Source organism: Myotis yumanensis, unplaced genomic scaffold (genome assembly GCF_028538775.1).
Source record: "Myotis yumanensis isolate MYYU_CA2020_CCGP unplaced genomic scaffold, mMyoYum1.0.hap1 SCAF_4, whole genome shotgun sequence".
In the NCBI taxonomy this organism is placed as follows: Eukaryota; Metazoa; Chordata; class Mammalia; order Chiroptera; family Vespertilionidae; genus Myotis; species Myotis yumanensis.
Window position 1 is genome coordinate 33,390,569 of NW_027223755.1, and position 12,790 is coordinate 33,403,358.

The 12,790-nt window shown below is 36.5% G+C and overlaps 1 protein-coding gene across 1 annotated transcript in view; it reads left to right on the plus strand.

The window, feature by feature from the left end:
• CWC27 (CWC27 spliceosome associated cyclophilin) overlaps nt 1–12,790 on the plus strand; it is a 174,727-nt gene that overhangs the window by 142,477 nt on the left and 19,460 nt on the right. Inside the window, 2 exon segments of the mRNA XM_070412057.1 lie at nt 1,970–2,079; nt 6,496–6,599. Coding sequence (XP_070268158.1) covers nt 1,970–2,079; nt 6,496–6,599 — 214 coding nt within the window.

The window sequence follows — 12,790 nt, forward strand, 5'->3', positions numbered from 1 at the left end:
GAGAAAGGAGGGAGGAGAGAAGAGAAAGAGAAGAGAAGAGAAAGAAAGAAAGAAAGAAGAAAGAAAGAAGGAAGGAAGAAGGAAGGAGAAGGAAGAGGAAGGAGAGAGAGAGAGAGAGAGAGAGAGAAAGAAAGAAAGAAAGGAAAGGAAAGGAAGAAAGGAAGGAAGGAAGGAAGGAAAGGAAGAAGAAAGAAGAAAGAAGAAAGAAAGAAAGAAAGAAAGAAAGAAAGAAAGAAAGAAAGAAAGAAAGAAAGGAAAGGAAGAAAGGAAGGAAGAAGAAAGAAAGAAAGAAAGAAGAAAGAAGAGAAAGAAAGAAAGAAAGAAGAAGAAAGAAAGAAAGAAAGGAGAAAGGATGGAGGGAGGGAGGGAGGGAGAGAGAGAGAGAGAGAGAGAGAGAGAGAGAGAGAAAAGAAAGAAAGAAAGAAAGAAAGAAAGAAAGAAAGAAAGGAAGGAAAAGGAAAGGAAGGAAGGAAAGAGAGAGAGAGAGAGAGAAAGGAAAGGAAAGGAAAGGAAGAAAGAAAGAAAGAAAGGAAGGAAGGAAGGAAGGAAGGAAGGAGGAAGGAAGGAAGGAAGGAAGGAAGAAAGAGAGAGAGAGAGAAGAGGAAAGGAAAGGAAAGAAGAAGAGAAAGAAAGAAAGAAAGAAAGAAAGAAAGAAGAAGAAAGAAAGAAAGAAAGAAAGAAAGGAAGGAAGGAAGGAAGAAGAAAGGATGGAGAAAGAGGAGGGAGGGAGGGTCGAGAGTGAGAGCTGAGAGAGAGAGAGAGAGAGAGAGAAAGAAAGAAAGAAAGAAAGAAAGAAAGAAGAAAGAAACACTGATTTGTTGTCCCACTTATGATAAGTTCATTGGTCTGCTTCTTGTATGTGACCTGACTCAGAGATCAAACCGCAACCTTGGTGTATCGAAACAATGCTCTAACACACCTGAGCTGCCCGGCCAGGACCACTAGCGTTCTTGATTACAACACTGGCTCCTCTTGGTTTACCAGTCAAGACAAGAGACAGGTTATTGTTGTTTTTTCAGTCACGAATTTTCATTAATATGTATACATGTAATGTATTATAAATGTTAGTACAGCCCTAGCTGGTTTGGCTCAGTGGAATAGAGTGTCAGCCTGCAGACTAAAGGGTCCCAGGTTCGATTCTGATTAAGGGCACATGCCTGGGTTGTGGGCTGGATCTCTAATAGGGGGTGTGCAGGAGACAGCCAATTAACGATTCTCTCTCATCATTGATGTTTCTATCTCTCTCTCCCTCTCTTTTTCTCTGAAATCAGTAAAAATATTTTTTTAAAAACGTTAGTACAGTACTTGTTTTTTTGAAACAAAACTGTATTCTGTAACTCCAGATGTTAACTAATCTTCACATGGAATTATTGCAGGATCAAATGCATACATTTGTTTTCTAATTTGTAATTTAGTAAAAATGATTTTTGCCTGCTTTTGGTAATTGTCCTAATTGACTTATTTGCTAGATATATTTACATATTATAATGCCATCAAAGTGAAGTTGTTTGTTACTATTCTTCTTATTATTATTATTATTATTATTGTTTTTTCACTGCGGGGGCGGGGGGGGAGTAGCAGGTAATTGGAAAAAATCAACCAATATTGAAAGAGTGTATCTTATAAGGCAAGGGAATAATATAAAATGTTATTACTGAATTACAGGAAAATCATAGTTATTCTAAAAATGAGATAGGTGATTTTATACTCAATTATAATAGAGAACAACTGCAATAGTTCAGCATATAATAAAGATGTGTATAAAATTGGTTGATAAATTAACATCAGTCACTTTCTAATCTAGGAAATAGTTGTTGAGCTAGTGGAATTTATTGGTTTGGTTTTTTAATTAATGGAGGCAAACCAGCCCCAGGTTCTGACCTCCTCTTCAGTGATAAGAGCATAGACTTTAATATGAATCCACAGAGCCTTTTTACGTTTATTCTAAGAATATTCTATCATTCTTCAGAGGAAGAGGCTGCTCTAGGTGGTGCTGTTGCAGAATACAGAAGAGAAAAGCAAAAGTATGAAGCTCTGAGGAAGCAGCAACCCAAGAAGGGAACTTCCCGGGAAGACCAGGTAATTTCACAAACTAAATTTATTGCCTTTTAACTGTCTTCAAGTATTGTTAATGGAGCCTAATTTGATTATACATCAGGGGAAGCACTATCTCTTAGCAATGAAAAAGCACGTGTTTATATAGAGCGGGGTGCCAAGGACCTTGGCCACTCATGCAAAAGTCCAGAGGATAGAGTTCTTTCCACACATACTAGATGCAAAGCCTAAACTTTTAGGTTTTAAATCTGTACTCCCATATCAAGCACGGGAAGCTTATAAAGCCACATATTATCAGTTTCTTGGGTGGAACCTCTGGCTAAGTGACTATTATGAAGTAGAGAAGTGGTGACGATGAAGGGCTCTTCTGGCCCAGCATCTTATAAGCTGACTAGCCAGATCCACTTGAAACTGCAGGTTGCCTGCAAAGAAGGCATTTGGTCTACTAGTTGACGTCTACTGTAAATAGTATTGCAAAATTCTGCTCATTGCAAGTATTCCTGTTTCTTTAACTAGTAATATAGGAAGATTGCCAGAAGTCAGAATAAAAAGAAATAGGGAATCAGCTCAACAATTTGAGAGTCCACCATACACACCATGCAGCACTTGTCCCTCAATAAAATAAATCTCCCTCAGTAGCCCTTCATATTGAAAAGTTAAGGGACAGACGAAAATCTTTTCTCTTTAGTGCTGCCATATATATATATATATATGTGTGTGTATATATGAACACGCCATTTTAGATGTATAAATAAAATAGGCAAAATAAAAGTAAATTAAAAACCTCCAGACTATTTGGATAAATAAATCTATCAGGAACTCTGCTATAAGTGACACCTAATTCCCGATAACAAAGGAGCATGCATCATTACTTAGCATGAAAATAGTCATAGGGAAAGTTTAACAAGAAGTAAAGTATAGGAAATAATAATTGCAAATAACTAACTTATACAGTTTTCAAAAGAAATGGAACAGCAAATAAAATTAAGAAAAAGTACGTTATTAACTTGCTTTCTTGGAGTCACACTGCAATGAATATACTACCAAAGATCTAAGGATTACTCTTATTCATGCATTCCTCTTTTTTCCTTCCTCACAAATAATTATTAAGAACTTACCGTGTACTAATCACTGTATTTGGTGGTAAACAAGGTGGCACATCCCTGCCCTCTCTGAGCTATCAGGAAAAAGAGCCAGTTAAACAGGTACAATAATACCAATAAAAAGGGGGAGCATTATGCCAGCTTAGGTACAGGGAACTATACCTGTACCTAAGCTGCATAGTAGTAGGACCGAACATGTCCTAAGAATGTGGGAAGGCCTTCCTGAGAAAATGATTTCTAGGCTGAGCTTTGAAGTTTGAATAGGAGATGTGTGGCTAGACAAAAGGAACAGTATAAGACAAGTCTTTGATCTCTTTGCAAAGAACGAAAAGATGTTAAGTATGACTGGAACATAAATGAGAAGGAGAGAGATGATACTGGAGAGGTAAGCAGAAGCCAGCTCATTCAAGGAAGGTATTTTTGAGCCTTAATAAGGAGTTTAGATTTACCCTAAGGTCAGTGGGCAGCCATCAAATGGAGGAAGTATTATGATCTCATTTGCAATTTGGAAAGATCGCTTCAACCCAGCCACAGTAAGGAGACTGGACTGAACCGGGGCAGGACTGGAGACAGAGGCCAGTTGAGAGACCTTATATGTAGATATGCACACAGTTTCCCAAAGCGGGTCCTTTCAGAGCAGCTTCTCCGTGCTGAGAAGGCCCTAGCGGTGCGGCAGGTGGTTGACCATTCATCCTTTGGCAAAAACCAGACCGGTTTCCCTGTAGATGGCAAACAGAAATACCTCCATGCAGATCCTATCTTCTTTACCCTATGCTGTAGCCCATTACTTTTGTGATGTTTGCTTTTCTGCCTAGTGTCTTCTCTTGCCTTTAGAATGCAGCTAGAGAAAGCCCAGTCTTGAATAGGAGAAGCTAAGCCAGGCCAAGTGGATGTTTTTTGTTGGTCATAGCCCCCGCTTCTTTGAGGAAATGCCAGTAGCACATTAACTGGCTCTGAAAACGGACTGCCTTGCCACTTTCGACTCAAGGAAAAAGATCCAGGTCTAGTGTAATTTGCTAGGGAGTTTTAAAATTTCATTTCACTAAGAAGTATCCTTTGTTTTCATGTTTCTTTATGCCCTCAGAAAAGCCTTTTCCAAGTATACAAAAGTCCACCATTACAAATTGATGGGATTTACCTTTAAGTGATAAATGATAGATAGATAGATAGATAGATAGATAGATAGATAGATAGATAGATAGATAAAGACAGATATTTATATAATATAGATATAGGTATTTAAGCACATACACACACAAAAACACATAAAAAAACCTTGAAGAATATATACCAAAATGTCAGCAGTGGTTATTCTGAGTAGTTGTATAATATTTTTGTTTTGTTACTCTTTATTTTCTAATATTTTTACAGTAAACAAAATACAATAAAAGTAGATTTATTTTAATGAATAAGGTTTAAAAACAAGGGATGCTTTCTTTATCTGTTAAACGTTTGAAGAGCTTAGTCCTGCCCTAGCTGGTTTGGCTCAGTAGATACAGCATCAGCCTGTGGACTGAAGGGTCCCAGGTTCGATTTCTGCCAAGGGCACATGCCTGGGTTGCGGGCTTGATCCCCAGTAGGGGGGGTGCAGGAGGCAACCAATCAATGATTTTCTTCATTTATGTTTCTGTCTCTCTAACCTCTCCCTTCCTCTCTGAAATCAATAAAAATATATTTTTTTAAAAAGAGCTTAGTCCTATAATTACTACTCTAGAGATAGATAAAATATTTAAACCCTAGCCCACCAGGCAGCCCTCAGAATGCCCATAGGGTATTCTACAGGACTTTATAGTTTTTCTCACAAAATCATGTCATTCAGCAGTTACGGTGATGTGTATATTTTCAGTTGTTGTCTATGTGGGCATTAAATTTTGTGAAACATATAAAGCACATTTCACTATCATTTTTTAGCAATACTGCTTTTGCTTTTATTTTGGCACCACCTGTCTTCATTAAGCTTAGGTTCTAGACCAGTAAAACCAACTTAATTTTTTCATGAACTGTGGTGTCGATGATATTTGTCAGATAAACTCTGGAGCCTTGCAATTTACTGTGACTCCTTTCTATACCTGTTATTCACATATTGAACTATCATACAACTTTCTCCTTATGAAATGTATTTTGGTACTAAATTCCATGTATCAATATTTGAATTAGATACTTGATTTTTATATATGGATAATACTTTATCCTGTTTTCTAATTATATTTTTTTAAACCGTAGAATAAAAATCTTTTTCAACTTCTTTTCTCTGCTCAAATTCTGGAGTAGACTGTTAAAGTACAGCCCAGAGACAATGGAATTATCAAATTGTAAGCACTTGTTTCTGCTCATTCACAAAGGGCAAGGGAGCCAAACGATAATCAAAGGAATGATCCCTTTTTTAAAAAATCATACTACACATGATATTTATATCCTACTTCTTTCACTTAACAATAGAATGAAATACTTCATGTATAGAATTTAATAACATAGTCATTGCTTTTTACCAAATGTATCTAGTTCTTTATGGATAGACTTTTAACATTTCCATTTTCCCACTTGGGTGACTGTTGCTGGAATGCATATCCTTCACATAAGCCATTTTCTGTGTCTCAGAGTATTTTTCTCCATGTATTCCCAGTATTGGAATTATTGAATCAAAGGGAATGATCACCTTAAAGTTTCTAGTACATAAAAATAGTTTTTAAAGATATCACTCCAGTGTACCCACTTCCCAAAGTTAATGTGTCCATTTATTTCACCTTCCCCAGTATTGGTACTTTTTTTTTACATTTTTAGGAAATTGTTCAATGGAAAATACTATTTGTTAGTGTTTTGTTTTTTATTTTACACCAGAGGCCTGATATATGAAATTCGTGCAAGGGGCTCAGTCCTCGTAGCCACAGGGGCTTGCCTCGGCCCTTGCAGCCCCAACTTTGTCCAAAGGTCGTCCAGAAGGACGTTCGGCTGTCTGGTCTAATTAGCATATTACACTTTTATTATTATAAATATCTTAATGAAGTACTTCCCTGTTTTGTGGACAGTAAAAAGTTAACTATTAGTAACAAGCATGTGAAAATTTAAGTATCTTCTATATAAGCAAATTTATGTTCCCCAAGTAAGAAAATAATCATGTATCTCTGAGGTAAAATGTTGGTGCAGATGCACATAGGGTAATGTTGGGGATTGTGAATATCAATCACTGTTGCAGCAGGAAGGCAGTTTTGTTATTTTCCTTCAAAAGTAGAAGTTTATCTAAGTGTTTTCCATCCTGGTAGGATATTTTTTCTAACAAATATAAGTGTGTTTTCTAAAGTTACATTTATCCTTATCAAAAAATGTATTCTTATTTCAGACCCTTGCGCTGCTAAACCAGTTTAAATCTAAACTCACGCAAGCAATTGCTGAAACTCCTGAAGACAACGTTTCTGAAATGGAAGTAGAAGATGATGAAGGATGGTAAGGGCTTTGATTTCTTTCTGTTCACCAGAAACAAAGAGGCTCAGAGCAGAGACACTTCCACTACATCATCCCTTTGTTTTCAAACTTTGCCTTCAATCATACCCTCCTTGTTATAGGACAGCGGTTCTCAACCTGTGGGTAACGACCCCTTTGGTGGTCGAACGACCCTTTCACAAGGGTCGCATAAGACCATCCTGCATATCAGATATTTACATTACGATTCATAACAGTAGCAACATTACAGTTCTGAAGTAGCAACGAAAATAATTTTATGGTTGGGTCACAACATGAGGAACTGTATTTAAAGGGCCAGAAGGTTGAGAACCACTGTTGTAGGGGCTCATCACCCTTTACTTCATTTCACTTTGCTAAGCATTTATTGAGTGCCTACTGTGATCCCAGCTTTGTGCTAACCAGTGCAAAATACACAAGATGTATAGGACACTATCCCTGCCCTACATTATCTACTATTGATAAGACTCACGTTAAACAACTAAAAAAACAGCCTTAAAAGATTCTAAATCATTAATGTTTTTACACTTTCCCACAAACATTTTAGAAATCACTAATCCATTTCATAATCCTACAAGTTTCTCTTCAAATTTATTACCTACAGGATCCTAGGAATACATGCATAGTTAACTTATTTTTATCTTTGGATATTTTTCAGCTGTTTAAGACACTGATAAGAAATAAAGGAATTAATGACTTGTATGCGTCCTGTGCTTAGCACTTTATCCTATACTGGCAAAAAGAAAGAAAAAAAGAATAAGAATTGTGTTTTCCCTTATCACACTCCTCTGCCCTTCAGTTGACTTCACATGTAGTATATTAGCCTCCCCACACCTACTGCCTCCATCTCCCACTGCACCCTGGCTCAGGCACATTGCTGCGTGCAAGCCAGCAGGTCACCCCCACACATGATTCATCGCTGGAGCCTCTGAACTGTCACATGTGCCATTACCCCAACCCAGAATCGTAGCCACACTCCTCTCTGCCAAACAGCATCTCTCCCTATTTCAAAACTCTGTTCAGCACTCCCATCCTCCAGGAAACCAGTCAGCAAGATTTGTGGTGCACTCACAAATCTAGAGGGTGGAGGAAAGAGGCTGGGACACACGTTAAAAAAGACATAAAAACACTCATTAAGAAAACATTTAAGCAAATAAGACTCGGCAGCTATATATAACTTGAATCAAAAGGGCTGAGGGGATGATGATTTGAATGCAATGAATCCTAGCTACTCCAGGACCCTGAAAGTTCTTGTGTATTTCTCTATATATGGTTTCTGTATGATCTGAGTTGTGCCAAATTTTTTTTAAAGCCCTGGGTCTCTCTTAATAGGTTTGTATTACTTACATATTTGTTTATACTTAAATTCTAAGTTGCTTAAAGACAGAAGCTGGCTTTTCCCATAATTCTATGCCAGAGGTGAAGGTTCAGTGAGTGTTGATTAACCCATAGAGATAAATGCACATTGCCTAGCATAGCACTTTCTGTTCTTTATATGACTGGACATGTTTAGTTCTATTTTGGATTCCATGAATGTCTCAAAATATCTTTCAAATGTTTTGGGTTCAGTCACCACACACACAAAAAATGTTTTTGCCAAGTTTTCTTCCCCTTATTTTTGAATCCATATGCATTTTTTAAGGAAATATGATCCATGTGTTTCTGATTCATTTACACTTAACTCATCAAGAGGGTGTTTTGTAAGAGCAGTTTGATGCCCAATACGTGTTTTTTTTTAACTTTTTATAAGCCATTTAAGTCCTTTTTTATTGAACAGGAAAGTCACCAACAAATTTAAACCCAGAAGTTCCATTTGAAACTCATAACCCACAGGATTCAAATTTACTTTCAACTTGGCAAGACCATTTAACTTCCCAAGGTTCTCCCTTGCCCCTTTGGTGCAGTATTTTCTCATTTTGAATTCCTCATTAGCTTCACATATCAATTAGTGTCATTATTGTTTTTGATGTACTTTCACAATACAACCACTGTTCTAACATGCTCATTAGAAAATTAAACTTCACTAGATAGGGGGGAAATCACTGGTCAATGATGTTGGCCAGTCCTCAGAGAGCAAAAATAAGTGGCAAAGGGAAAGCAAACATGTTAAAGGAGCCATTACCATGTCTTCCGGGGTTCATTTCTGCCTGTAATTGCAGCCTCCTAAACAGAAAATCAGTACTGTGCACTATGTACCTACACATTTTTCTGGTATTTGCTTTTTCTAATATTTAATAAAATGCCTTTAGTATTCAAGGCACTATACAGAATCATATATAATGCCTGGCTCCCCTGTATAACGCCCTCTTGTTGAAATAGAGACTATTGAAATTTTGTAGCCTGATAAGGAACAACATCATTTCTTTTCATAAATAAACCAGTTCGGCTTTATCAAGTCTCTGGTGATTTAGATCATCTCTCGTAAAGTATATATTGCACTCAGAAGAGAAGTCTTGTATTCACAATGATTTATAGCAAATATTAGGAGTATATGGCATGTACCTGTGTGTTATGCATAAATTACACAGCTCCCAGAGTATTTTGTAGGTCACGGTTGCCGCTTTTCTCAGAAGTGAAAGTCAGCCAGTGCTGTAGCACTGTCAGGGTCTGTTATCTGAGGTAAAATGATTGCTTCTGAGACATTTTTATGTGTCCGCATGAGTGACCACACATTGAGGGATCATTTTCATTTTCTGTCAAGATAGAAACCATTACCAATTTGTTATGTTTTCTTTTACTTGGCAAACTGTTCTATTTGCATTTTTGGCTGGGCTGCTGTATTGGCATAGTATACAACAGACATTTGGGTACCATTCAGCAGCATTCTATTTTTTATGCAAAAAAAAAAAAGTAGGAAGGGGAGAGAAAGAAAAGAAATATGATTCTATTGTAAACACTATATATGGTGTTTGATAATTATTCCCAGATTTCACTGTCTAGCAAGGCTTTTAAAGAAGTGTTATTAGTGGATCTAAGCTGAAATGCATGATAGAAATTTTTCACTCAAAATTATTAGGATTCTCCCCTTTGTTGGGATATATATTGCCAATATTTGGTGGCAGTGATGGGCACCAGATTCCAGGGTAGCAGCAAGGGCCTGTTTGCCACTACATTCCTTCTCCTCACAGCATTGCACTCTCATATAGAATCCTTCTCCAAGCATGGATTTTATAAAACCGATTAGATACATGGCTGGAGTCATCAGCCAAAGGATTCATATGACCATGTGGATGAAGTCCATATGTCATTTTGGGTTTGTTTAGATAAAGCTTGGTTAGCTCCCAAAAAAGTTTTGAGAGAGCTGTGTCTGACAAGGCAGTCAAGAGACTTATAAAAAAGAAAGCCACCTGCTCCTTACGCAACAAAATCAGCATTCCAGGAAGAGGAGAAAAATTAAATCTATGAGAGGATATTGCGATCCTGTGAGTCTTAACTACTCACTACTATGTTCCATTAAAAATTCTTTCCAGATAGTTAAGTCTAAGAGTAACCTAAAGCTTTACAACAAATGGACATGCAAAACAATGCACAAGGGAGGTCTGTCTGCCTCCTCTTTATCTATCTGCCCTCAGCACTTTCCCATAGTACCTACAGTATTCAGTATTGTAAGAGTCAGAAAAGCACTAACAATCGATTGCATGGTTGCCTCCAGTAAACATTTAATATTTTTATTATATAGGGAAAATATGTTTACTGTAGAAAAGCCAGACTCCTCCCCCAAAAAATAAATAAAAATCACATATGATCTAAAACTCAATAATAAATACCATTAATTTATACATGTATATACCCCTCCAGATATTTTTATGTGGAGACATATTTTAAGCAGAAACGTGATCATATAATACTACAACTTTATAACTTGCTTTTCCCCTCAGCAATATATAGTGAATACTTTTCCTTGCCATATATAATTTTATGATATAATTTTAATATTTTGTTTTTATGGCCATCTAGTATTCCAAAATATGATGAACCACAATTTTCTTGATCAACTTCATGTTGAATATTTAGGCTCTTTCCAGTTTTTTTTCTTTTTTTATTGTACACAACATTGTAATAAACATCCTCCTATCTTTGTCGTTGCCAATTTCCTCAGGATAAATTTCTAACACTGATATTCTTAGTGCAGTGGTTCTCAACCTTCCTAATGCCGCGACCCTTTAATACAATTCCTCATGTTGTGGTGACCCCCAACCATAAAATTATTTTCGTTGCTACTTCATAACTGTAATTTTGCTACTGTTATTAATCGTAATATAAATATCTGATATGCAGGATGTATTTTCATCGTTTGCGACCCACAAATTGAGAACCGCTGTCTTGGTGGGTATGCATGTTCGGCTTCTGCAAAGTATTTTCAAATGGCCCTCCCAAAATGTCATTCCAATTTATACTCCCAAGTAAATATCATTTCTATGACTTGCTTTTAGGGCTGTTAGTTTCTCAAGACTTAAGTAAGGTACTTTGCAGTGCTTAGTGAAAGAGTAATATTTTCAGAGAAATGCTTTGCCTTTGAAAACTTTTTAAAAATACGAAGTCTGATTTCCTTCTGTTTTTAATAAAGCTGGTACAAATTTCAATGTATCTCTTCTTGAGATGCTTAGCTCTGAATAATCTTGCTCTTCGTTCTGAAAAGCTCTCCTAAGATAATCCTACAGGTTTTGTGTAGGTGCCTTTCATTATGTTGAGGAAGTTCCCTTCAACTTCTAGTATGCTGAGAGTTTTAACATGAATGATGTTGAATTTGTCAAATACTTTTGTGTATAATTGATATGATCATGGGTTTTTCTTGTTTAACTGTTAATAGGATAAATTACACTCATTGATTTTCAAATCTTAAATGGCCTTGCAGTCATGTAATAAACCACACTTGATCATGGTGTGTTTCCCTTTTTAATTTGCTGAATCAAACTTACTAATACTTTGTTGATGATGTCTGTGTCTGTGTTCATGAGTAATACTACTCTATACTTTTCTGCTGTTTTTGTCTGGTAGGGGTATCTGGGTAATACTGGCCTCATAAAATAAGGAAAGTGGTTCCTCCTCTTCTATTTTCTGAAAAAAAAGATTACATAAAATTGGTATTATTTTTTCTTTAAATATTTGGTGCAATTTTCCAGTGAAACCAGATGAATATGGAGATGACTTTTTCAGAAAAATTTTAATAGACTTTCATATTTTTAGTGCAGTTTTAGGTTCACAGCAAAACTGAGAGAAAATACAGGGAGTTCCCATATTCTCCTTCCCCTTCCCCCACCCCCTATAGTCATCCCAACTATCAGCTTCCTTCACCAGAGTGGTATGTTTCTTCCAGTTGATGAATCTGCATTTGCACACCATTATCACTCAAAGTCCACACACTAGGTTTCACTCCTGGTGTTGTATATTCTATGGGTTTGGACAAATATAAAATGAGATGATCCACCATTATAGTACTTTACAGAATAGTTTCGCCACCCAAAAGTTTCTCTATGCTCTGACTATTCATCCCTCCTCCAACCCTGGCAATCACTGATCTTTTTCACTGTGTCTGTAGTTTTGCCTTTTCCAGAATGTCATGTAGTTGGAATCATACACTTTGTAGCCTCTTCAGATTGTCCTCTTTCTTTTAGTAATAAGCATTTAAGTTTTGGATGTCTTTTCATGACTTCGTAGCTCATTTCTTTTTAGTACTGAATAATATTCCCTTGTCTAGGTACACCAGAGTTTATCCATTTGCCTACTGAAGGATATCTTGGTTGCCTCCAAGTTTTGGCAATTATGAATAAAGCTACTATGAACATTCATATGTAGTTTTTTGTGTGGACATAAGTTTTTTGATAAATACCAAGGAGCAAGATTGTTGTATCATATGTTTTGTTTTGTAAGAAACTACCAAACTGTCTTCCAGAATAACTATTCTATTTTATATCTCCATCAGCAATGAATGAGAGTCCCTGTTGCTCCACATCCTCACTGGCATTTGGTGTTGTCAGTGTTATGGATTTCAGCTCTACAAGCAATCTATTACTAGATGTATAATGGTATCTCGTTTTAATTTGCAGTTTCCTAGTGACCTCTGATGTTGATCATCTTTTCACATGCCATTTGCCATCTCTATATCTGCTAAGGTTTTTCTGTCCACTTTTTATTCAGGTTGTTCATTTTCTTATTACTGACTTTTACATGTTCTT